General features: G+C 50.9%; 1 protein-coding gene across 1 annotated transcript in view; it reads right to left on the minus strand.

Moving 5' to 3' along the window:
* EML6 (EMAP like 6) overlaps positions 1 to 26,346 on the minus strand; it is a 256,550-nt gene that overhangs the window by 6,646 nt on the left and 223,558 nt on the right. The window contains exons 29-38 of the mRNA XM_055377903.2: positions 16,390 to 16,468; positions 14,568 to 14,697; positions 12,673 to 12,771; positions 11,209 to 11,382; positions 7,383 to 7,591; positions 6,091 to 6,248; positions 5,011 to 5,125; positions 2,634 to 2,822; positions 1,195 to 1,367; positions 620 to 782 (exon numbers count right to left, since the gene is read on the minus strand). Coding sequence (XP_055233878.2) covers positions 620 to 782; positions 1,195 to 1,367; positions 2,634 to 2,822; positions 5,011 to 5,125; positions 6,091 to 6,248; positions 7,383 to 7,591; positions 11,209 to 11,382; positions 12,673 to 12,771; positions 14,568 to 14,697; positions 16,390 to 16,468 — 1,489 coding nt within the window. The remainder of the gene's footprint in view (positions 1 to 619; positions 783 to 1,194; positions 1,368 to 2,633; positions 2,823 to 5,010; positions 5,126 to 6,090; positions 6,249 to 7,382; positions 7,592 to 11,208; positions 11,383 to 12,672; positions 12,772 to 14,567; positions 14,698 to 16,389; positions 16,469 to 26,346) is intronic.

A 26,346-nucleotide genomic window follows, 5' to 3' on the forward strand; every position in this document is an offset into this window, starting at 1 on the left:
GTTCAGCAAATAGTTGAATGAATAAATACATCCTCTCTCCTTTTACAGTGAATATCCAGCTCCAGGCCAGCTCACAAACGCAGATTTGTTGAGTGCTGGAGAAATCAATCTGTTTTTAGGGATGAGTCCCAGCAGTGGAACCGTCTCCCTCCCTTCCACCGGTCAGTTCCCCTGGGACCCAGGGATGAGCTTTCACTCCAGGCCCACTGGCTGGAGTCCAGGGCCCACGTATGGAGGGGCCATTCTACCCAGTAGAGTTTGGAAATGACATGAATAAATATTAGAAGCGGCACAAGGCTTAGGTGTAGCCCCAGAAAACTAGAAATCAGGAAACTCTGAAGAGGAGGTGGTGAGGGGCAGATTAAAGATGATTAGGGCTTGTGTTTCCTGTTTTTCTTACTCTTTATTATTTTAAATTCTATTTCCTCAACGTTCTTAAATTCTCTAAGCCTCTGTTTCTACATTTATAAAATATGGAAAAAGTAACTACTTAAGGAGTTCTGGTGAAGAGTGAGTTAGCACACTGCCTGGCACACCGTAAGGACTCGATTAATATAGGCCATTGTTATTACTGCTGTTGTTATTGATTGCCCCAGATATAAGTAAACCCCAAGCATACCTGAATGTATTTGCCATCCGCAGAAAAATCCATCTGAATGACAAAGCTTGGGATATCTTTGCAGTAGCCAATGCGGTTCAGATTTGTGCCCTGAGTGAGGTCATAGAAGTCAACTGTGTGTTCAGAAGAACCAACGGCTAAGAATCGGTTGTCTGGGCTAATTCTAGAAAAAGCAATCCGAGAGCAGAGTCCGTGAGGAGGGCTGTTTGGGGCTGGTCAGGCATGAAGGCTGGTCTGTGACAGGCCTTCCAGGCCCAAAGGCAATGAGAGCCGCCTTGTGACTCACATGTGGTCAGCCTCTCCTGGCATTCTACGGAATTCAACAATTTATCTGGATCGAATCCCTGGGAAATATGTAGAATGACATTTACAAGTAATTTTAACCACACTTCTATGGAAATTAGCAAAGACTTGTCTGAGAGTGAGAGTGGGAGAAGGTATTCTTTCATAGGTGGCTTGTTGAAAGTGACCCTCTCACAACTGAGTTCTTTATTCCAGCCGTGGCTGGAATGGGAACCACTGGTAAGCAGAATGCTTGCCTTTCTCCTCCATGCCCAGACCACCCACTTAGGTACCTGATATCTTGGATAGCAGATTTCCGGTCTCGTTTTTTCCCCCAAACTTTCAGGCTGTTCACCAACAAGATGACAAACTCTCCATTCTTCATACCAATGGCCACCATCTCCCCATCAGGGCTGTAGGCTGCACACCTGGCCGCATGGCCCAAGCTCACCTTGTTTAACAGCTTCTACATTGATGCAAAGGAAAGTCACCTGAGCTCTTGGCCCCCTCAGCTGGTCTCCAGGAGACATTCTGCACCAGGCCAGAGAAGTCAGGCTGCCCTCGCAGCCACTGCAGGCCACCAAATCTCTTGCTTCTTAGAGTAAATGTCCCTGAATAACTGAGCAGAGCTGTATGTCTTGATTAGAGCAGCTTGGGGGACAACAAGTTTTAGGGCACAGGCTGCCCAACTTTTTCTGTAAATGATTAGGTAGCACCCACTTTAGACTCTGTGGGCCATAGTCTCTGTCGCAACTACTCACCTTTGCCGCTGTAGCACAAGACAGCCTCAGTACCTGAATAAATGAGGGCAGCTGGACTTGCAGAAACAGGCCACAGGCCCGATCTGGCCTTTAACTGTAGATTGCCAACCTCTTCTTTAGGGGAAAGAGTGTGAGCTTCTGCCTCTGCTAGTTCAAATTCTGAATCCTGGCCCTGTCACTTACTAGCTGGGTGTGTTTGGGTAAATTACATCTCAGTTTTTCGATTTTTACTAATAGCGATGTTAATAAGGGTTTTGCAAGGTTATTGTAGGCACTGATCATGTCCATGAAGCAGCTGGTGTTATGTAGGTAGTCAAGTAGTGACAGCTGTTGCTAATAATGTTTAATAAATAATTACAGAAACTAACTTAAAAGTCTAGCAACCATACTCAAGCTTTTACCTGTCTATTCTGTGACTCTGACACTAAAAATACAACAAACACTTACCAGCCATTTAAAAATGAAACCAAGTATTTTAATTAGTTGAACTTGAGTACTTGTTTTAACACTGGATAAGGCATGAGAATTGGCAAGAACTCTTTGTTCCCTCCCACCCACCCCGCTCCGCCCAGCCACTCCTTGCTATTTCACAGTTTTACTCCAGATGAACTTGCCTTCCCAAGCTCTAAGAGAAACCTTGTTGGGATTTTGACAGAAATACATTAGGCCCATTTCAGAACATTTGACATTTTAAATCATTTTTAGTCTTCTCATCCAGGAAAAACATGAATTGTCTCTATATTTTTAGTTTTGTGGGTTCTTTCATGACAACAGAATAATCGTTCTCAATTATATTGTTTAGACGGGGTGTGGTGAGTGGGGCTTCTTTTATCGTTAGGTTTTCTAACTCGATCTCCTATCTGGCCCCATCCCCGTCTCTGCCATGATGCTGGCTGGGCCTCTCCTCGCTCAGCTCCCACTGCCGCGCAGCCCACTCGTGGGCATCTGAGTTTGGGCAGAGTCGGCCTCACCTTGTCAGCCAGGTCCCAGATCCGGGCTGTGCCATCGTTGCTGGCAGAGATGAAGAGGTCCTTGGAAGGGTGAGTGGCCAGGCCCCAGATCTCCCCTTCCATGTGACCATCAATCAGGATATTAGAAGCAGCATTTTTTTCACCAACTTCAATTATTTCTCCGTCTTTGGTTCCCACTAAGATTTTTCCCTGTTGTAATTGAAACACTATTAGAAAAAGGACAAATACTGTATGACTGCACTCATATGAGGTATCTAGAGTAGACAAATTCATGGGGACAGAAAGTAGAATGATGACTGCCGGTGAATGGGGGTTGGGGACAGGGGAGTCAGTGTTCAGTGGGTACAGTTACAGTTTTGCAAGAAAAGTTCTGTGGATGGTGGTGATGGCTGCACAACATGTGAACGCACCTAATGCCACTGAATTGTATATTTACAAATGGTCAAAATGGTCAATTTTATGTCTATTTGGCCACAATTAAAAAAATTTAAAACACCACTATTATTAGAAAAACTTGGGGATTGCTTGAGCCCACGAATTTGAGGTTGCAGTGAGCTATGATGATGGCACCACTGCACTCCAGCCTGGGTGACACAGTGAGACCCTGTCTAAAAAAAAAAACAAGTAACTTGAGAAAATGCCTTTGCAGTGTTAATATTAAAATAAGAAGGGGTGAGAAGTGTTGTTTTTGTTTGTTTTTTGTTTTTTGAGACAGGGTCTCACTGTCACCCAGGCTGGAGTGCAGTGGTGACATCTTGGCTCACTGCAACCTCTGCCTCCTGGGTTCAAGCGATTCTCCTGCCTCAGCCTCCCCAGTAGCTAGGACTACAGGTGCCCGCCACCACATCTGGCTAATTTTTGTATTTTTAGTAGAGATGGGGTTTTACCATATTGGCCAGGTGGTCTCGAACTCCTGACCTCAAGTGATGTGCCTGCCTCTTGGCCTCCCAGAGTGCTGGGATTACAGGTGTGAGCCACCATGCCTGGCCAGTGTTTTGTTTTTAACAACAAACTGTCCATTCTTAATTGCTCTTGTCCACCCTCTTACTTTGCCCTTTCTCCATCAGCCACCTCAGGTGAGAGCTTCAGCACAGACTCCTCCATCACCCAGCCTCTGCTAGAATATTCCAGTGACTGCAGAGCAAAGCAGCCAATTCTCCTGTTCTTGGACAGCTCAAGCTCTTAGTAAGTTCCTCCTTCCACTGAACAAAAATCTGCTTCCTGGCCAGGTGTGATGGCTCACGCCTGTAATCCCAGCACTTTGGGAGGCCGTGGTGGGTGGATCACCTGAGGTCAGGAGTTTGAGAACAGCCTGGCCAACATGGGAAAACCCCATCTCTACTACAAATACAAAAAATTAGCTGGGCGTGGTGGTGGCCACCTGTAATCCCAGCTACTTGGGAGGCTGAGGCAGGAGAATCGCTCGAACCAAGGAGGTGTAGGTTGCAGTGAGTTGAGATCATGCCACAGTACTCCAGCCTGAGCAACAGAGCAAGACTCTGTCTCAAAAAAAAAAAAAAAAAAAAACTACTTCCTGATAACTTCCAGGCTCCAGGCATAGTCCTGCCTTCATCTCCCATAACTACCCTTCCAGCTGGGCATCACTTAGCTATTTAAGAACAAAATCCCTAGTTTTGAATCATGTGGTCCTCCATATCCAGTTTGCCTTTTTCATGGACAGCATCTAGAAAGCAAATTCTTAAACTGATATTCAAAAACAAACACAAGGTATTCAATAGAAGTTTGGAGATTGGCTTTTAAGTGCATCAAATCTCCTGGGGGAATTTAAATAGAAGGAAATAGAAGGAAACATACAGGTCCAGGTCCCACTCCTGAGATTCTGATTCACCAGCTCCAGGTGGGTGCCTGTACATCCATATTCTTTAAAACCCGACAGTTGTTTTTGATACGCTACCCAAATATGAGTTAGAAACCAATGGCTTTGAGTCAGACAGTTTGGTGGCCCTTATCCTCCTCCTTACTGGCCCTATAGCTTAGGGCATGGGCAAACTATTTAGTATCTCTGAGCTTATGAGAATATCATCTATAATACTAGTAGCTAACATCTCCTGAATGGGACTATATGCCAGGTAAGATGAAAGGCACTGTCATGTATAAATATGTGACCCTCACAAAAACCTCATGACAAACCTGTGTGCTGGACACAAAAACATTAAGGAACACACCCAAGGTCACCCAGCTGGTTCTTCCTGGGGGAGTCTGACTCTCTTAAGCTGCTTCCCACTACAGCACAATTCACGTATTGAGGCCTTGTTTCAAGGAGTAAACAAACCAGCCCAGAGAAAGTGCCGGCTGGGAAGGTACCTACACTTCCCCCTTCCCTGGCCCAGCCCCCAGGGGAGCTGGCTGTGCTCACTTTTCCACGGCACACGGAGCGCACACACTCCACCAGCTGCCCCGTCTCCAGCTGAAAGGCCCGGCAGCGCTTCATCTCCTGGTCCCACAATTTTACAGCACCTCCTTCTTTGGTCCTAAAAAAGATTGAAAGGGACTCAGGCTGTTAACCCTCATCCTAAGACCCACTACCCCCTCCAGCTCTCTCCCCTCTTTCCCAGTCATCAGGGTCCTGGCCAGTTGGGGCCCAGAAGGAAAGACCCTCCAGGGTCCAGACCCTCCACCAGGCAGCTTCTCTCTTAGGCCCTGCTGCTAAGCAATCCCAACCTCCTGAGCTTGCAGATTTCCTAAAATGCCTTCAAATGCTACTATCTTGGGAGGAAAGAAAACGTAATTTGGAAATTCAGACTTTTTATTAGATTAGAACACAGAAATGTTGCTCCTGTCTTCAGGCTTTGCTTCTGCATCTCCCCTCTTCTCCTCCTTCCTCCATTCCTCCACAGAGCTACTAAGAATAACGTTTTATCAACAGCAAAGTCACTGTGGTTTGTTCAAGAATACCTCTCAAGATTTTTTTTTAATTTATTAATTTATTTTGAGATGGAGTTTCACTCTTGTCGCCCAGGCTGGAGTGCAATGACATGATCTCGGCTCACTGCAACCTCCGCCTCCTGGGTTCCAGCCATTCTCCTGCCTCAGCCTCCCTAGTAGCTGGGATTACAGGTGCCCACCACCATGCCCGGCCAAATTTTGTATTTTCAGTAGAGTCGGGGTTTCACCATGTTGACCAGGCTGGTTTTGAACTCCTGACCTCAGGTGATCTGTCTGCCCACCTTGGCCTCCCAAAGTGCTGAGATTACAGGCGTGAACCACCATGCCTCTCTCAGGTTTTTAAACTATCATCAAACCACCTCTGCACTCCTCTCTTCCTTGTGAGGATCTTGACTTAGGGCCCTCTTGGAGAGAGAGCAGACTGATCCTCCTAATGCAAAAAAGATAGGAGGATGACAATCTGCATTTTTTCCAAGCTGGGGACACTTTTGTCAGTTTCTCCCAAGATAACAACAAATGACAAGTTGTTTCCACAGGAGCTTTGGCTTACGGCCGCTCTTTTCCGCCGGTCACTATGAGTCCATCCCGAAGGGTTGTGTACATTGTGAACACGGGGCCTGTGTGAGCCTTGGCCACCAGCCGGATGAGGAAGTGGTCCTTCCAGACGTAGACATCTCCATTGATGGCACCCGTGAAAGTGAGGTTGTTCTGTAAACAAAAGAACATCTTCTACACCCGGAACACACTCAAGCGGGTCCCTCCCCAGCCACCCGTTCTCTCATTAAGGAACCAGAGCTAGAGACGCAGACATGTCTAGGCAGTTTGATCTCTTTGTGCTAAGGAAAGCAGCAGAATTTGCAAAGAAATCACCGAGAGCACATCACAAGGCAGTCACCTGGCTTGGAAATTCACTATATTTAACTGGCTTGGGCATCTGACGTCCCCTCTGAGCACAGCTGTGCATTAACAAGGACTTCCCTTCTGTGAGCATGGCCCAAGTGACAGCAGGGATGGAGCAGACTCCAGGCCAAAGGACACTTTCCTAGGGCCCCTCTACAAGAGGGAGAAACCCACTCCTGGAGGACCACGAAGTTGGAGCTTGCATTGGCTGAGGGCACCCCATAGCCCACTTAAGGGTGGTAATTGGGGGCATCTGTGGCACAAGAGGGCTGGAAAGAAAAAGGATCATTATCTACAGCGGAAATTGTTCCCAATATCCTCTGGGGCTTGCAACTCAGGGTTGCCTTTAGAACAACAAACCTCCTGTCCTGGGTGGGTGTCCTACCTTTTCTGGTTAATATTTTAAGAAAAAAAAAATATTGGCCAGGCGAGGTGGCTCACACCTGTAATCCTAGTACTTTGGGAGGCTGAGGCAGGCGGATCACCTGAGGTCAGGAGTTCAAGACCAGCCTGGTCAACATGGTGAAACCCTATTTCTACTAAAAATACAAAAATTAGCCAGGCGTGGTGGCAGGTGCCTATAGTCCCAGCTACTTGGGAAGCTGAGGCAGGAGAATCGCTTGAGCCTGGGAGGTGGAGGTTGCAGTGAGCCGAGATTGCACCACTGCACTCCAGCCTAGGTGACAGAGCAAGACTCTGTCTCAGAAAAATTATATATATATATATATATATATATATATATATATATATATATATAGTCAACCCACCCATATGCGCTACAGAAAAGGAGCAGTTGTTGCAAATAAGCCAGTAGAGGAGCGAATGTGGAAAGGGCTTTCCTGCTGTTTTCAGCCTCTTGGCCAAACTCCCCTCCTGCCCATGCCCATGCCCATGCCCAGGGGGTCTGGGTCCCCTTCTCAGGGAGTATCTGCTAGAACTCACAGCACCGAAGGCCACGGAGAGCATCGTCTGCATTTTGGCAGCTCCCAGGGACCCGATGACCCCTTTCTTGTAAAGTAAGGCGCTGCCTGCCAGGGTCCAGAACTTCATATGTTTGACCCCGACAGATACAAACTGCGTGTCTGAGTCGGGGCGAAATTCCACCACAAATATGCGCTCCAGGTGACCCCCTCGGCTGGCAACCTTGGCACCTGTGTGGGTGACAGAGTCCAGTGAGGCTCCTCATTGCTTCATAGGCCAGGCCGGGGGAGCCGCAGCCCAGGAGGCCTCCACCCCAGCAGGCGTAAGCCATGCCTCAGTTCTTCTTTACAGCACTCTCTCCCCTTCAGACACTCCTCCCCAGGTGGCAGCGGGGAAAGTGTGTCTGGCAAGTTTCCAGAGCAGCAGGTGCTGGTAACAGATCCCCCAACCCAGGCATTCATGAACGTAGCAAGAAAGGATGGCCTGTGAGATGGAAGCTTCCAGATATGAGAAGGCAACAAAGTGGCTTAAAGATATCCCCCATCCCCCTTCCATCAAGTCCCCAGCATCACCACAGGAGTCGTCCCCCCACAGGATGACAGAGCCGCTCCCAGAGGGCCAGTGGGACTCATATTCCTCTAGAGAGCTTTTGTGTTTTTTTCCCCTAAGATTCTCCTGCATTTTCTTTAAGTTCCCCGTTTTCCTTTTATTTTGTGGTGTTTAGGTTTAAATTTTTTTACCTTTTAAGTACTAGTTTTTTTTCCTTAACCCCATTTATTTATGTCTCTTGAGTTTCATTTAACCTTTGTCTTAATAAAATTCCAACTCTACCATTTACTTGTAGAACAACTTTAGACAAATTATTTAAGCTCTCTGTGCTTTAGTTTCCTTACCTGTAAGATGGGGCTAATAATCGTTCCTATTTCAGAAGGTGCAGTGCAGATAAAAAGAATTGACGTCAGTGAAGCCCTGAGCACAGTGCTTGATACTCCGAGTGATCATGTGCTAGCCAGTAGTAGTAGTAGTAGTAGTAGTAGTAGTAGTAGTAGTAACAGTATTATCATCACTCCTTTAGCTCCTTTTAAAATTTCTTGGCTTCTATTCTTTTAGCCTGTATTTTAAACCCACCTCTTTTTTAATTTCATTATTTTTAAGCTCTCGAGTTTTAAATTTTTGTTTTAAACCTGTTACCCTTTAACTTACTCTGAATGTTTTTGTTCCGATTTCTTAATTGTCACCCCTCCCTTGATTATTCACACACCTATTTTTTTCTTCTTCGTTCTCATCACTTCGCATTTGTTTTTATGACAGCTTTCTAGTACCATGATGGCGGTGGGTTTTGATGTAGCTGGGCCTGTGGCCACCCCTCTGATACTCCCTAACAGAATATCTTTCTAGGCGAGGCTGGGGGGACCCACAGAGAACTTCTCCCAGCTGTAATTCTCTCTGCATATGGAATCTCTGACTTACTGTAGCAGATCTCTCTCGACTTAGGGCTCAGAGGTTTTAAGACCCACGGTCTCCAAGGATACCATAAACAAAGTAACACAACATACTGGAAGAAAGCACTTGCAATGCTTGTAAGATTCAGAGGATTAACATTAAAGATCTATAAGGAACTACAAATTATAAGTAAAAGACAAACAACCCTCCCACTCCAAGTAGTAAAAGGATTTGAACAGGTAAATTACAAAAGCAGCCAATACAAGTGGCTAATGAGATGGAAAGAGATTCCAGCTCACCAGTCATGGGAGAAATGCAAACAAACAATGAGTTGCACATTTTTTCAAAGCCACTGTTTGTATTTTCCTTGTTTTAATTTCATGGACGCTTCTAATTGTGGAGACACCTGTATCCCCCTCTGCATTGGCTTCTAGTCTGCTCAGAGCAAATTACACATATACCTAGGACCTGACGACATGGATTTTATGTAATAAGCTCATTTTTAGGTCTATTTTATTTTTACCTACACACACACACACACGTTCCCCAAAACAATCCTCTAATAAATGAAGAATGAATAATAGGCTCTCTAGTGATACATAAAATGTATGTAAACCTCCCCAAACACATGCTATTTATCTGTAAGTAAGACTTGAAATGAAGGCAAACCCACACTGGAGAAGGAAGAGAGGAGAGATGACATGTCCGTGGTCAACCCGGAAGAGGTGGTGGCTGGTGATAGGTCAGATATCAGCACTGGCTTACAACCCTCTGTACAAACAAGAGCAGGCTCCTCTTTTCCCCGGGAGCTTGTTTAAAAGTCCTGGCTCCTCTAACCTTCCCCTGGGAGGTCAGAAGGGACCCTGGGTGAGCAAGAGTCTGTGCTAGGGCAGGCCAAAGCAGGCACTGCTTGGAGGACAGGTAGAGGGAGTGAAGACAGTGAGCCTGAACCTAAAAAGACAAGGCCGTGCAGCGGGGCCAGTGTGAGAGCTTTCTTCCAAGGATCTAGGAACAGAGTTAGCAGCACAGAAGAAACATATAATGAAGCAATTTCTGTCCCCACATAAGAAGGGGCTTTACGCAAGAGCTTTCTGACAGCATGTGGGCTGCCTTGTGAAGTGATGAGAGCCACATCCTTGAAAGTATTCAAGGGGTCCTTGAAAGCCACACCCCTTGAAAGGACAAAGGGGTGCATTTGAAGGGATTTCTCCTTAGGATGGGTCCTGACTGCAGGAAGTCTTCTCTAGTTCTTCCCACTCCAAGATGCTCTATGTCTATCATTTAAGACGCTCAATTTCTCTGGGCTGAGTCTGGTCAATCAGTTGGCCACTTGACATCACAAGGAATGAATCTGCACCCGTGGGATACTGACTATGCGGCCATCTGGGTGAGATATACTGGTGAACAAGAGAATGAGAACATGTGGTTTCCTAGAAACATTACAGATCATGTCACCTTCTGAAGGAATATGGTATCATCACAAATGTCTGCAAGCTGTCAGGCTCTTTTCCTCATATGGGGGTGCTCAGGAGGGACTGGAACTTTCCCCCAGTGTGCTGATCTCTTTACAACCTCCATGCACCACCCCCTCCATGGGAAGATGCGGAGATAATGGGACTCCAGAGCCCTGGATGGGAGAAGTGACACCTCTGCGCTTGCCTGGTAGAGCGTGTCCCAGATACAGGCTGCCTAGCTGCAGACAGACCTCATTAATGTCCTGACTAATTGGATCCGCTCTTGCCAGGACAGTACCCAACCTGAGAATATATGAGGAGGATTGCACATCTTTAGTTCTAAGATGACCATACATTCAGTTGCAGCTTGTGTGTGTGCATGTGTGTGAGGTGTGTGTGCATGTATTGGGGGAGGACTAGAAAGAAATCCTGTTACAGTAAATGTAAACCTGGATCGTAAGATAAATCCCTATTTCAAAAGTGTTAAAATGTTAAAAAAAAATTTAATTGCTTCTGAGACTATGATAAAACATTATCCCATTTCCTAAAATAAAGCAGACAAAGTGATAGGGCTGTAGTAGGATCCAGGGGCCATCAGAAAGAGCACGGAAGACAAGGACCCTTGGGTAGGAAGGTGGCTAAGACAGATGTCGGGGAGGCTGCTGCCTTCCGAGGAGGAGGGCTGCCAACATCGGGGAACCTCCTCAGAGCCCCTTCACTAATGGGCCCTGGAGTCCCTGGCCAGCCTCCTCCTGGCCCTGGGACCCTGGGATGCACTGGCATCAGTGGGGCAGCTATACCAGGATCCCCAGTGCCCTGTTTTCCACTTGCCCAGCAGCAGTCAGTGCCTACGGCGGGCTTCGGAGTGAGGCAGATCTGGGTTCGAGCCCACAGGCTCGACACCCACAGGCAGACACCCTGGAGGGACAGAAAGCCCAGTGCTGGTTTACCTTCCTGCCATCGCCAGACAGTGATGGTGTGCTCCGGGTCCACTCCCACCGACACCAGGAGCTTTCCAGTTGCACTGAAGTTGATGTAATTCACCCCCTTGGAGTGGAAGCACCGCAGCATGGAGAGGGTGTGTTTGGTCATGGCGTCCCATATGTGGATGGAAGGTGTTGTCCCTGAGTGTGGAGAGGCATGACAAAGAAGTAAGGCTGACAAATGGCAGAGCCAAGGCGATGCTTATGTTCATGTAAAAGCCTTTTTTTTTTTTTTTTTAGACAGACTCTTGCTCTGTTGCCCAGGCCAGAGTGCAGTGGCACCATCTCAGCTCACTGCAACCTCCACGTCCTGGGTTCACACGATCCTCGTGCCTCAGCCTCCCGAGTAGCTGGCATTACAGGCGCGCACCACCACACCCAGCTAATTTTTGTATTTTTAGTAGAGACAGTATTTCACCATGTTGGCCAGGCTGGTCTCGAACTCCTGACCTCAGGTGATCCGCCCGCCTCCCAAAGTGCTGGGATTACAAATGTGAGCCACTGCCGCCCGGCCTGCAAAAGCCTTTTTTAAGACAAATGTTTAGGGCTGTTACAGTCATTGGGCATAAGAGACCTATAGCCTGACCTGGCCAGAGGAGAAAGACTAGAGGAAATTTGCTTTTAAAGGCAGAGCCCTACGGACATTTATGTTCAACACACACACACTTGCAGAGGATTTTATACGAAGGAAACTGGTGAGGTCAATGATTTGTATCTGCAATTCAGCAAGATACAATCAGCAAACATGATAGAATGACATGATTTTGCTCTGCAGATTCAAACTACTCACGGATGGAACAGCCTTACCTGGGGTTTCCGGAATATCACCTGCATTGGGTGAGCAATGGCAATGAGGAAGCGTCAAGGGAAAACAATAGCTAAAATAAGTCACGTTTCCAACAGTGAAGCACTAAACACCAGCATGAGAAAGTTCCAAATTAAACTTAAAAATGGACATGGTTCAATGAAAACAAGCAGGAAGTTGTAAAAATTGCTCGAGATGACAAAGTGAAAACAAACTTCTCATAAATGTGAATCAGTTCACATTTGTCACTGGCAGTTTCCCAGGGCACAGGGGGTCCAGGTACACTTACTGAAACCTACCCTGGCCAAGCACAATCATCACCTTCAAAAGACACGGAGTTCTTGACACTTGGGGTCTGAAAAACTATTCTTACAAGTCCACAGGGATGGGGGCCATCGTTTATTTGGACTCTCAGGCGCTGGTGAGACTTTATGGTCCCTCAGAATCACAGTCACTGGATGTGTCAACTCAGGTGACACAGATACATTCAGGACTCAAAAAATCAACAGCAACATCAACAAGAAGGGATGGATGTAAGCAACCCACCCACTCCCTCTCCCAGTAATTGCTGACAGGTCAGCATCCCTGCAAGCTGGGAGAGCCTCAGCTGCCACAGGACCTCCTACCTATCTGGCTGGTGGCCACCACGTTTCTGTACTTGGGGTGCTGGTTCACTGTGAGACAGAGGATGTCATCTGTGTGCTCCAGATAGAAGCTCTGGTTCCCTGGGGGAGAGAGATCATGGGAGGGTGAACAGTGGAACCTAAAGACCTTTTAGGGCAACTTCAAAACATCGCGTGGAGCCATTGGATACTTCTTATAAAAGTGAGAGCTTACAGCCCTCAAATTCTCACTTCCAGAATCACACTTGGGGAGATGAAGGATCGTTTTTTTGAAATGTTCATATTCTGTTTTGGGTCTGGGAGAAGGGGAGCTACTGTCTGTTATCTGATACACTCAAGCTGCTCTTCGATACTTCCCACAACTCTGTGTGGGTCCAGAGCACAGTTCAAGTACAGGGGTTTCCAGAGTCCACAATGATGAAGGTCAAAGTCTCCTCCACTCCATGGCACAGGACTGGTGCTTCTCAGTGTCCACATCTGGGCAGAAGTGGGGGTGGAGGCCTGGAGATGATGCTTTACTGAGCAAAATGGTACCACTTCTTCATGTGGAATATGAAATTCTCAGGGATTAATCATCTTTGCTCACCAAATGCCAATCCACTTGGGGGCCTGGAAAGCACAGGTGATGGCTTTACCCTGGAAAGCCCTAACTCGACATATGTCACAGGAAGTAGAAGAAAGAGCACTTTATCATCTATCAAAGCAAATGGGTTTGCTGACTTCCATAGTAGCCACTTTAAACCCACCCAAATGCTCAAGAACCTAAAGATGAATGATGGTGTAGATACACAAGGAAGGCTACCAATATGATGGCAAGGCTAGAAAGTGAAGAAAATATATAGACAATGTCAAGGTCCTCCTCCCCCTCAGATACACACAAATCAACATGTGCCCAGTGATTTCAGTGTTTAAATCTATGTATGAACAACTACACAGAATTGACAAAGAACAAAAATTTAAAATGAAAGGTTTTTTTTTTTCTTGAGGCATGAGCAAATAAGGCAAAATGTGAACCTGTTTAAATCTGGTTGTAATGATACAGTTTTCTGTTAATTTCTGAATGGTTCTTTTTGTTTGAAATGTTCATTTTTAAAATTTGAGTCACCATGTGGTTTGAGTATTTTTTTTTTTTCTTTTTGAAAGAGAGTCTCCCTCTGTTGCTCAGGCTGGAGTGCAATGGCGCAATCTTGGCTCACTGCAACCTCCACCTCCCGGGTTCAAGCAACCTCAAACCGGGTTCTCCTGCCTCAGCCTCCTGAGTAGCTGGGACTACAGGCACCTGCCACCATGCCTGGCTAATTTTTGTATTTTTAGTAGAGATGGGGTTTCTCTATGTTGACCGGGCTGGTCTCGAACTCCCGACCTCAGGTGATCCGCCAACCTCGGCCTCTCAAAGTGCTGGGATTACAGGCATGAGCCACCTCGCCGGGCCTGGTATTTTTGTTTATTGTTTAATTGTTTTCATTCTCATTATAAATGTGGCTAAACTGTCAAAATACAACTTGAAAAATCTGAGCTGTTAAAAAATAGCTCATTGTAAAAATGAATAGGCAAAGTTCTGTGATTTCTTCATGGTTATGGTCTCCAAGGAATTTCTCCACTTCTTACACCCTGTCTCTTGCTTTTCTCCATGGCTGTCGGTTACAGAGGCTGGTGTCAACATGGCCGCCTTCTCTCTAGGGCCTATGATGAGGTGAGGTCAAGCTCAGGTCAGAAAAAGAGAAGGCTCTGACTCACTGAGCCTGAGCGTTACCAGGCCTAACTGAGACCATGCTGGAAGTGGGGGGAATGGCTCTATAAGGGAAGGAAAATGCTTAAGCTCTTGGGCATCTAAAGAGTGGGGAAAGCATGTAAAAACCAGCTAAAAGAAAAACCTGTGTTTTTAAACCCCCGGTTACCTGTGGAGAGGTTCTGAACGATGCCAGCTGCTGCCGTGTGGAAGATGATATCAGCGCCATCATTAAGGTAATGCAGGTTATTTCGACAGTCGAAACCTCTGTAGCCAAACACGTGGTCTAGAGCCAGCTCCTGCATTCACACACACAGATCAATGTGACCCTCAGAGGAAGGAAGGGAGAGCCGAGGAACACACCCACATTGCGTGAGCAGCCTCATGTGTCCCAGGAACGGTATGGCTGGTGAGGCCAACACACACTCACTGAAAACATTTTGCTTCTTGACTGGCTGAGGAGAAAATGCAGCCCCTTCTTTAGTTTTCTGAAATGCTGGGGTGGCAGTCTAACACACAGAATCACCATGACTTTCCAAAAAACCCAGATTTACTTCCTGGCTCTGTCGGTGTGCCAAAGTCCAGAGATTTGATGCCCTGTAAAGGGTACCTAGCAGTTTTGTGTCTGTGCCTTGGCAGGCACTCTCTGGGTGAGCTGAATGGTGGCTCAGAGGTTTGCTCTAATAAACTCTCATCAATGTGACCAGGGTGGGTAGAGCAGAACATAGAGTCAAATGGCCATGCTCATTCTACTGCCTGGTGCTTGCTCTACAAAGTTGCTACATATTTGCCATTTTTTCCCCCCAAAAACTAGATACTGTTGAGGTTTATAGTCTTTCTCATCTTCCTGTCTTGTCTTCTAAGACAAAGAACAGTGGCTGATTCAGATCAGTTCCTAATCCAACACAGACCTCTCAGGCAGCTCCTCTGTGCCTATCACTGTGCAGGTGGTAGGATGGGGTGTGGGCAGGGAACTGCAGGAAGGTTTAGGGTGAGAAGCATCAGGAAAGACTCCACAGAAAAGATACTGGAGAAGGTCTTGGAAAGACCAGGGTACTGGGAGCTGGCAGGAGGAGCCTTCTAAGCAGAAGGAATGACCACACAGGGGCTTCAAAGTCCCAGGCAGCTTCCGAGAACACTAGCGCTGGGTTTGGGGGGCCAGAGATTTGCACTGTGGTGAAGAATCATAGGCGGTAAGCTTAGAAAGTGGCTCTGGGTAAGGTTTTGAAACCAAGAACTTGAATCCCATTGGCAATGTGGGACTCTCCCAGGTCTGAAGGCCAGCGTGAGGCATGGAAGATGTAGACTTTAAAAAACCAACTCTGGAGGCATTGGGGCATGTGTCAGAGAAAGAGGGTGGAGCCTGAAGTCAGGCAGAACAGTCAGGAGGCCTCTGACTTTATGAGAGCCTAGTCTCAACAATTGAGTTCAAATCCCTTTCCACTTACTGGCTTGGTGATCTTGGGCTTGAGACCTAATAACTCCCTTAACTCCCCTCAGCCACAGTGTCCTCGTCGGGAAAATGGAAACAGTAATGGTGCGTCCCTCCTGTGTGTGAAGATTGTATGAAACGCTTCGTGGCTATGGAGCAGGGCACCCGGCACACAGTCAGGGCTCAGGCAACATTAGAGACAGTGAATATGTGCTCCCCTGTCTCTTTTCTTTCTTCTCCATGGAAGGGATGCTGAGGGTCTGAGTGGGACCAAGTGGAGGGAAACGGAGCCAGGCTTGAGGGACACAGGACGTCTTAGATTTAGTACTGAAAGGACCTGGTGACAGGGCTGGGGGAAGCAGGAATACGATACAGTGGCTGCGACTCTGGTCCCTGGGATGGAAGACACAGTGCTACGTAGGAGGGAGAGGGGACAAAAGAGAGCCCAAGGGACCTACTCTGTTTCACTTGACTGTGTCTTTGGGACGTGCAGATGGGGATGTCCACCAGGTATGTCTTAGAATGTCAATATCAGACTACAAGTAATTGTTTAACTCACCTCAACCAGTTTCTTTTTTTTGGTGATATTGTTCTTCTGCAGTTTCTCAGGCTGGGGAGCTGCTCGGCTAACGGGTGGTCTGGAAGAGACAGCGGCCAGAGGAAGCACAGCATTGAACAAGGGCTGCAAGGCTGCCTTCCTGGTGTGGCCTGTCTAAGCCAGTGCCGGCCTCCTCTCTCCTCCCGCCTCAAAGGCCCCTCCACCTGGATCTGTTCAGTCCTGCCCTCCTCTCTCACTCCCCGCCTGCCACGGGACCCAGCCTGAATTCACAGGCACTGGGTTGGGCCTCCCCACGCTTGAGGCAGCGTGGTCAGGGTCAGCCCTCCTCCCTCTGCTTAACCTTCTCCTGGGAGCAGGGGGAGCAGGAAGAACATGTGGGCTTGAAACAAGAGGGGCTTGGTTCAAAACCAAGGAGAAGCCTGACCATGAGGGGAGGGAGGCCACATTTCCTGGACTTGCTGACCTTTTTCAGACAGGGATGTGCTCATGTTGTTCAGAATTAAGTTGTCAATGGCCATGGTGTGGCGTGAAGTGGCACTTACAAGCCAGGCTTCGGAAAGGGCCCTAAGGACCACAGGTCAAGTGCCTAGGTCGGCCTCACTTCTCAGACAGGCAGGCAGGAAGCAGAGGGACAGGAGACAGACAGCACTCCCGCATCCCACTCCGCCCTCGTCTCAGGACTCGGGTCTGCATTCAGCTGCTACCACACCAAAGGTTGCTTTTCCCGCCTCAGTTTTGGGGTCTGGGGCCTCCAAATTTAATGAAGAGATTTTACAATGTGTAAGCCCTAATGGAATCCTAGAGGAGTAGGCCAGTTCTTGGTGATGTGGGGTTTCCTTAAATCAGATTTCTCTCTGGATGGGTCGAGAGAGAACTGTACCAGCTCCCACCACATGTTCCAAAGTAATTAGTTATTGCTCCCGGGATATGCAAAGAGAAGGATTACCTTGATCCCCTTGTAAGCAGCAAACAAAGCCAAGTGAGAAACTTAGTACAGTTTATAGCCGCTTTAGCAACCACCTCACTCATGCACAAGCATTTTTCAAGTGAACAGACATTCCTGTGTGGCACACACCATGCTTCCCCAGCATGCCAGCAAAGAACTAAAACAGAAATGAAAGAGTGCACCAGTCTACAAATTCAGAAAGCTCATACCCTGGCGTCTCTGGGCAAACTCTGCACTAAAGCGCCTACAGAATAGGGAGAGAAAAGGAAGCTTTGTCAATGCTTCCCGCACACTCTCCGTGACTTTACGAATGCGCCCGGGGACTCTGCTTAGAGTGTGCTGGGGAGAAACTTGCTGTCAGAAAAACAATGACATCTTCCTGGATGTCGTGGGGAGTTATGTACAATAGATACTTTGTTTCCAAATCAAGTTCAACTCATAATTTAGCCTAATAATTCCCAGTGTTTCTTGGTAGGTCAGCCTGCCTGCTCGAATGGCTTGCGGGGGTTCTTTTTGTGTGCAGGGAAAGACAGGGTACCTTTATTTTCTCAGAAACTCTTCAATCAAAACACGTTATGTAATCATAAGTGATAATTGGACCAAACGGTATTATAATCACCACTGAAGAATGGGTAGAGAGCACATCTCTGCAAAACGACACCCCCGGCTGACATCATCGCCACCAAATTGAGCAAAATCGGGAGACTGGGGGCATGCCAGTTCTCACAATTAGACACTTCCTTCACATTAATTATCGCTTCCCAGGACATCTGCTCTTTCTTCTGTTTTAGTGGGACTTTCAAATGAAATCCGTGGGTTTCTTCTTTCACCTAAGAATGTTTAAGTGTATGACAAAAGCAAGCCAGGGGCTATGAGGAGAGCAAGAGGACACTGGAACTATGGCATGGCTCATAAGGCATAATTCGAGGATAAACACAGGGCTCGATTTCAGGGGACACACAGGTTGTATAATATGTAATATATTATACAGTGAATATAGAGTATGCATACAAGCACAAACACCGTGTACTTATATATACAGGAGATTGTATATATATACACAGAGGCAATCCGATGCTTTTTTTTTTCACCTTGATTTTCAGAAAAAAACCGAAAGGTAAAGCAATCTCAATGTTTCTTTCTCATTTCGCAAGCATATGTTTACAGCTGTATTGCTTCAAAACTGAAGATGAGAGGAGCAAGGGGAAGAAACCTGCATTGTGGCAAATTCAGCGGATTTTAAGTATTGACCCTTCGCGGTTGTGGATTCTGCGTGAACACTTAGTACTGGATGTTCACCAAACACCTGTGTTTTTCTCCAGAGCGGTGTGAATACTTACTTGACAATTCCCTGCCTCCAAAGGAAAGCAAGTTAAAACACAATACAAGTATTAAAAGCTTCTTTCCAGGCATCTATAAACAGTGTTCATAACATCAGATGTGGGAGGGACTGCCAGAGACTTCACACGTAGCCAAACACTGGAGGTTTAACAGTTTTCCGTGGATCTAAATCCTTCTAGATTCAGATTCCATCAGAAATGGGACTCTGAAAAGCTTTGCTGAGGTGGGAAGGAGTGGAGGCATGAGGACATTCACTCACTTTCAGTCCAATCAGCTCATTAGAGTTGGTCATTCCCAGCTGGCACAGGACAGGAGTGCGAGGAAGGCTGTGGGCACAACCTGGCACTGGCAGGGAGACCCAGTGGGGCCAAGATCTGGGAAGGTGAGGGGCTGAGAGACTGGAGATGGGAGGAGCAGAGACACAAAGGGGCCTGGTGGGGCAAGCAGGCTTTGAGGAGAATGGGCAGGGGGGCAGGGTCAGGGAACAAAGGAGAAAGAGCTTCCATTGGCAAGAAATTTAAGGAGGGAGCCTGGCAAGACAGCAAACAAACTGGATAATCAGGAGAGAGGGTGGCAGACAGGCCTAAGCTCTGGAGAGCAGGAGAAGCCTGCCAAGAAGACAGAGTGAAGGCAGGAAGCCCAGGGAGAGGCTGCGAACTCCAGCCTGGGGCTTGGTGTTGAGTAACAAGTTGGCCCTGCTCTTCAGTGCCTGTGGGGAGAGTCACAACCCTGTATCCCCTGTGGATACAGGTGGCACATTCTGTGGGCAGGGCAGGATCATGGGAAGGCCAATTCCTGCTGTCATCCCACTGCCCAGCGCTGGGCTGCTGAAGAGAAAGCTTAGACTCAACTAAAGATGTGGAGAGTGTTATCCTGACATGGGCTCTTGCCCTGCACAGACCCCCAAGGCAGGCCAATGCCTGGGTACTTGTCCCTCCTTTCCCCCTCCCCAAGGCACTGGGCTGACAGAGCAAGAGGTGGAGCAGAGCACACAATGACCTGAAATGTGTAAGAGCATTCAGGGCCAAAGTGCTCAGGGAAGCTTCTGAAACAACTGAGGTCACGAGTCAGTTGCAATCCAAGATGAGTACAACATGAGAGCCAACTGGGGAGCGAGGCTTGGACAGCCTGTGAGAAACCAAGTCGTTCCAACCAGTTTCTATAAAAAGGGGTGTGGGTGTGGGTGTGGGTGTGGGTGTGAGTGTGGGGAAACTCAGTTCCAACTAGCCAAGAAATTCAAGTTTGAAGTTGTTTTGAGTCGTGTTCATCAGACAATGTTCAAAGTGTCCTTGGAGGAAACAGCTTTCTTCACCTTCCAAAATGTGGCATAAAATGCTCCAATGGTTTTAGAATGTCTTGGGAAATCCAAAGGGGAGGGGGAAGGGAGAGAGAAGGGGAAGGCAGAGAGAGAGGGGAGAGAGAAGGGGGAGGGAGAGAGAGAGGGGAGAGAGAAGGGGGAGGGAGAGAGAGGGGAGAGAGAAGGGGGAGGGAGAGAGAAGGGGGAGGGAGAGAGAGAGGGGAGAGAGAAGGGGGAGGGGGAGAGAGAGGGGAGAGAGAAGGGGAAGGCAGAGAGAGAGGGGAGAGAGAAGGGGGAGGCAGAGAGAGAGGGGAGAGAGAAGGGGGAGGCAGAGAGAGAGGGGAGAGAGAAGGGGGAGGCAGAGAGAGAGGGGAGAGAGAAGGGGGAGGGAGAGAGAGAGGGGAGAGAGAAGGGGGAGGGAGAGAGAGAGGGGAGAGAGAAGGGGGAGGGAGAGAGAGAGGGGAGAGAGAAGAGGGAGAGAAGGGGGAGGGAGAGAGAGAGGGGAGAGAGAAGAGGGAGAGAAGGGGGAGGGAGAGAGAGAGGGGAGAGAGAAGAGGGAGAGAAGGGGGAGGGAGAGAGAGAGGGGAGAGAGAAGAGGGAGAGAAGGGGGAGGGACAGAGAGAGGGGAGAGAGAGGGGAGAGAGAAGGGGGAGAGAAGGGGGAGGGAGAGAGAGAGGGGAGAGAGAAGGGGAGAGAAGGGGGAGGGAGAGAGAGAAGGGAGAGAGAAGGGGGAGGGGAGAGAGAAGGGGGAGGGGAGAGAGAAGAGAGAGGGGGCGAGGAGAGAGAAGAGGGAGGGGGCGGGGAGAGAGAAGAGGGAGGGGGCGGGGAGAGAGAAGAGGGAGGGGGCGGGGAGAGAGAAGAGGGAGGGCGCGGGGAGAGAGAAGAGGGAGGGGGCGAGAAGGGAAAAGGGAGGAGGGGCGAGAAGGGAAAAGGGAGGAGGGGCGAGAAGGGAAAAGGGAGGAGGGGCGAGAAGGGAAAAGGGAGGAGGGGCGAGAAGGGAAAAGGGAGGAGGGGCGAGAAGGGAAAAGGGAGGAGGGGCGAGAAGGGAAAAGGGAGGAGGGGCGAGAAGGGAAAAGGGAGGAGGAGAGAGAGGGGAAAAGGGAGGAGGAGAGAGAGGGGAAAAGGGAGGAGGGGAGAGGGGGGGAGAGGAGGAGAGGGGGGAGAGGAGGGGAGGGGGGGAGGGGGGGAGAGGGGGGGAGAGGAGGGGAGAGGAGGGGAGAGGGGGGGAGAGGAGGGGAGAGGGGGGGAGGGGGGAGAGGAGGGGAGAGGGGGGGAGGGGGGAGGGGGGAGAGGAGGGGAGAGGGGGGAGAGGAGGGGAGGGGGGAGGGGGAGAGGAGGGGAGGGGGGAGGGGGAGAGGAGGGGAGGGGGGAGGGGGGGAGGGGGGAGAGGAGGGGAGGGGGGAGGGGGGGAGGGGGGAGGGGGGGAAGGGGGAGAGGAGGGGAGGGGGGAGGGGGGGAGGGGGGAGGGGGGGAGGGGGGAGAGGAGGGGAGGGGGGAGGGGGGAGAGGAGGGGAGGGGGGAGGGGGGGAGGGGGGAGAGGAGGGGAGGGGGGAGAGGAGGGGAGGGGGGAGAGGAGGGGAGGGGGGAGAGGGGGGGAGGGGGGAGAGGAGGGGAGGGGGGAGGGGGGAGGGGGGAGAGGAGGGGAGGGGGGAGGGGGGGAGGGGGGAGAGGAGGGGAGGGGGGGAGGGGGGAGAGGAGGGGAGGGGGGGAGGGGGGAGAGAAGGGGAGAGAAGGGGAGAGAAGGGGAGAGAAGGGGAGGGGGGAGAGAAGGGGAGAGAAGGGGAGAGAAGGGGAGGGGGGAGAGAAGGAGAGAGAAGGGGAGGGGAAGGGGAAGGGAAGAGGATGGGGATGGGAAAGGGAAGGGGAGGGGAAAGGGAAGGGAAGGGGGGCAGAAGGGGAAGGGAAGGGGGGCAGAAGGGGAAGAGAAGGGGAAGAGAAGGGGGGAGAGAAGGGGGAGAGGGGAGAGAAGGGGGAGAGGGGAGAGAAGGGGGAGAGGGGAGAGAAGGGGGAGAGGGGAGAGAAGGGGGAGAGGGGAGAGAAGGGGAGGGGGAGAGGGGAGAGAAGGGGAGGGGGAGAGGGGAGAGAAGGGGGAGGGGGAGAGGGGAGAGAAGGGGGAGGGGGAGAGGGGAGAGAAGGGGGAGGGGGAGAGGGGAGAGAAGGGGGAGGGGGAGAGGGGAGAGAAGGGGGAGGGGGAGAGGGGAGAGAAGGGGGAGGGGGAGAGGGGAGAGAAGGGGGAGGGGGAGAGGGGAGAGAAGGGGGAGGGGGAGAGGGGAGAGAAGGGGGAGGGGGAGGGGGAGAGGGGAGAGAAGGGAGAGAAGGGGGAGAGGGGAGAGAAGGGAGAGAAGGGGGAGAGGGGAGTGAAGGGAGAGAAGGGGGAGAGGGGAGAGAAGGGGGAAGGGAGAGAAGGGGGAGAGGGGAGAGAAGGGGGAGGGGAGAGAAGGGGGAGGGGAGAGAAGGGGGAGGGGAGAGAAGGGGGAGGGGAGAGAAGGGAGAGGGGAGAGAAGGGGGAGAAGGGGGAGGGGAGAGAAGGGGGAGAAGGGGAAGGGGGGAGAAGGGGGAGAAGGGGAAGGGGAGGGGGAGAAGGGGGAGGGGGAAGGGGGAAGGGGAGGAGGAGGGGGAAGGGGAGGGGGAGGGGGAAGGGGAGGGGGAGGGGGAAGGGGGAAGGGGAGGGGGAAGGGGGAAGGGGAGGGGGAGGGGGAAGGGGAGGGGGAGGGGGAGGGGGAAGGGGAGGGGGAGGGGGAGGGCGAAGGGGAGGGGGAGGGGGAGGGGGAAGGGGGAAGGGAAGACAAGTGGGATAGGATAAGGGGGAGGCGGAGACAAGTGGGAGGAGATAAGGGGGAGGGGGAGACAAGTGGGAGGGGATAAGGGGGATAAGGGGGAGGGGAGAGAGGGGGAGGGGAGAGAGGGGGAGGGGAGAGAGGGGGAGGGGAGAAGGGGGGAGAAGTGGAGGGAAGAGAAGTGGAGGGAAGAGAAGGGGAGGGAAGAGAAGGGGAGGGAAGAGAAGGGGAGGGAAGAGAAGGGGAGGGAAGAGAAGGGGAGGGAAGAGAAGGGGAGGGAAGAAAGGGGGAGAGGAGAAGGGGGAGAGGAGAAGGGGGAGAGGAGAAGGGGGAGAGGAGAAGGGGGGAAAAGGGGAGGGGGGAAAAGGGGAGGGGGGAAAAGGGGAGGGGGGAAAAGGGGAGGGGGGAAAAGGGGAGGGGGGAAAAGGGGAGGGGGGAAAAGGGGAGGGGGGAAAAGGGGAGGGGGAAAAGGGGAGGGGGAAAAGGGGAGGGGGAAAAGGGGAGGGGGAAAAGGGGAGGGGGAAAAGGGGAGGGGGGAAAAGGGGAGGGGGGAAAAGGGGAGGGGGAAAAGGGGAGGGGGAAAAGGGGAGGGGGAAAAAGGGGAGGGGGAAAAGGGGAGGGGGAAAAGGGGAGGGGGAAAAAGGGGAGGGGGAAAAGGGGAGGGGGAAAAAGGGGAGGGGGAAAAAGGGGAGGGGGAAAAAGGGGAGGGGGAAAAAGGGGAGGGGGAAAGGGGAGAAGGGGAGGGGAGAGGTGGGGGGAGGGAAGAGGGAGGGGAGAGGTTGGGGGAGAGAAGAGGGAGGGAAGAGGGAGGGAGGAGGGAAGAGGGAGGGAAGAGGTCGGGGGAGGGAAGAGGGAGGGGAGAGGTGTGGGGAGGGGAGAGGTGTGGGGAGGGAAGAGGGAGGGGAGAGGTGGGGAGAGGGAAGAGGGAGGGGGCGGGGAGAGATGGGGGAGGGGAGGGGAGAGGTGTGGGAAGGGAGGGGAGGGGGTGGGGAGAGGTGGGGGAAGGGAGGGGAGGGAGTGGGGAGAGGTGGGGGGAGGGGAGGGGGTGGGGAGAGATGGGGGAGGGGAGGGGGCGGGGAGAGGTGGGGGAGGGGAGAGGTGGGGAGGGGTGGGGAAGAGGTGCGGAGGGGAGAGGTGGGGAGGGGAGAGGTGGGGAAGGGAACGGGGAGGGGAGAGGTGGGAGAGGAGAGGTAGGAGAGGAGAGGTGGGGGAGGGAAGGGGAAGGGAAGGGGAGAGAAGAGGTGGGGGAGGGAAGGGGGAGGGAAGGGGGAGGGGAGGGGGAGGGGAGGGGGAGGGAAGGGGAGGGGAGGGGGGAGGGAAGGGGAGGGAGATGGGGAGGGAAGGGGAGGCATGGAAGTGGGGAGGGGGGAAGTATGGAAGGGGGCAGGGGGAAGTATGGAAGGGGGCAGGGGGAGGCATGGAAGCGGGAGGGAAGGGGAGCAAGGGGAGGAATGGAAGGGGGAGGGGAGGAATGGAAGGGGTAGGGGAGGGAGGGAAGGGGAGGGAATAGAGGGGGGAGGAGAGAGGTGAGGGGAGAGGGGGAGAGGGGGAGAGAGGGGAGAGGGGGAGAGAGGGGAGAGGGGGAGAGGGGGAGAGAGGGGAGAGGGGGAGAGAGGGGAGAGAGGGGAGAGAGGGGAGAGAGGGGAGAGAGGGGAGAGAGGGGAGAGAGGGGAGAGAGGGGAGAGGGGAGAGAGGGGAGAGAGGGGAGAGAGGGGAGAGAGGGGAGAGAGGGGAGAGAGGGGAGAGAGGGGAGAGGGGGAGAGAGGGGAGAGAGGGGAGAGGGGGAGAGAGGGGAGAGAGGGGAGGGGGAGAGAGGGGAGGGGGAGAGAGGGGAGGGGGAGAGAGGGGAGGGGGAGAGAGGGGAGGGGGAGAGAGGGGAGGGGGAGAGAGGGGAGGGGGAGAGAGGGGAGGGGGAGAGAGGGGAGGGGGAGAGAGGGGAGGGGGAGAGAGGGGAGGGGGAGAGAGGGGAGGGGGAGAGAGGGGAGGGGGAGAGAGGGGAGGGGGAGAGAGGGGAGGGGGAGAGAGGGGAGGGGGAGAGAGGGGAGGGGGAGAGAGGGGAGGGGGAGAGAGGGGAGGGGGAGAGAGGGGAGGGGGAGAGAGGGGAGGGGGAGAGAGGGGTAGGGAAGGATGAGGGAGGGAGGAATGGGATGGGAGGAGAGAGGGAGGAATGGAAGAGGGGGGAGAGAGGGAGGAATGGGAGAAGGGGGAGGCAGAGAGGGACGAGGGAAGGAGTGAAGGAGGGAAGGAGGGGGGTAGGGAGGGACAGATGGGGGAGGGGAGGGAGAAAGGGAGGGGCGAGAAACACAGAGAAATTAGCAACCAGTGCTCTAGGATAAATCCAGGGTTAGGAAAAATCTCCAAAGCCATGGGGCCTCTCTGTTATCAAGACCAAACTGGACTGTGTTAAGTGCATTCTTCAGAACTGGACTCTGTTAAGAGTATTCCTAAGAACTGGACTCTGTTGAGTGTATTCCCATGTCTTCCAGAATCACGTACAGAGATACTTAGTGATGGGGTTGATGGAAAGGATTCAGGCAGAAGAACTACAGGATGTCCTGAGAAGCCTACCCTCTTGAAATGCTCTTGACTGAAGCCTATCACACAGCTTTGTGTCTTTTTGTTGTTGTTTTAAAAATGGGGATATGGTCTTAGACTTGGCTATTTTAGGTGAATACAAAGTTATTTGGGTGAAAAAATGAGATTACAAAGGGTGGCGTAAAGGGAACTAAGATGGGCAGAATACTGAAGAGGCCACTGTGATGATCCAAGAGAGGAATGATGAAGCACTTGACTGGAGCAGTGGTTGTGGAGAAGAAAACAGGTGAATATTTAAAGAAAGGTTGGCGAAATAGACTTCACAGCACTTTGTCATGGAGAGTCTTTAGGGGATGAAGTAGGAAAAGCAACTCAAGGGCAATACCAGTTTTCCAGCTTGCATATCTGGATAGATGGTTGTATCATAGAATGAGACAGAGAGAAAATATCAATGAGGGAAGATGATGAGTTCAATTTTGGCATGTTGAGCTTTGAACACCTGTGAGATAGCTTTGTTAGTTGGAAGTTCCACTGAGAGATGGGAGTCAGTGACATGACCCTGGGAATCACTAGCCAATGGGTGGGATATAAAAGATTAATTAAGAGAGAGGGTAGATGGTAGAGGGTGAAAAGATGCCAGCCAAAGGTAAAATCCTGAGGACCAACAGCATGTAAGGGGCTGGAAGAGGAAGCAGAGGTGAGACACTGAGAAGAGAGAGGGAGGCACCAGAAGGGCCAAGAGAGATTCTTTCAAAAAGGCGAGAGAAGAACGTTTACATTCTTCTCTAACACGCTCTGTCCAATTCAGTAGCCAATGCCACATGTGGCTTTCAAAAGTGTGAATTGTGCTATAACTATAAAATACACACTGGAATTTGAAGTCCTACTGAAAAATTTTTAAAAGAATGTAAAATATAATTTTATATTAATTACATGTTGAAATATTTTTTAATATATCGAGTTAAAATATATTGTTAAAATCAATGTCACCATCTCAACTTTTTTAATGTGCCTGCTAGAAAATTTATACACGTGGCTCACATATTTCTACTGGACAATGC

The sequence above is a fragment of the Gorilla gorilla genome, chromosome 12 (genome assembly GCF_029281585.2).
Source record: "Gorilla gorilla gorilla isolate KB3781 chromosome 12, NHGRI_mGorGor1-v2.1_pri, whole genome shotgun sequence".
Taxonomy (NCBI): Eukaryota; Metazoa; Chordata; class Mammalia; order Primates; family Hominidae; genus Gorilla; species Gorilla gorilla.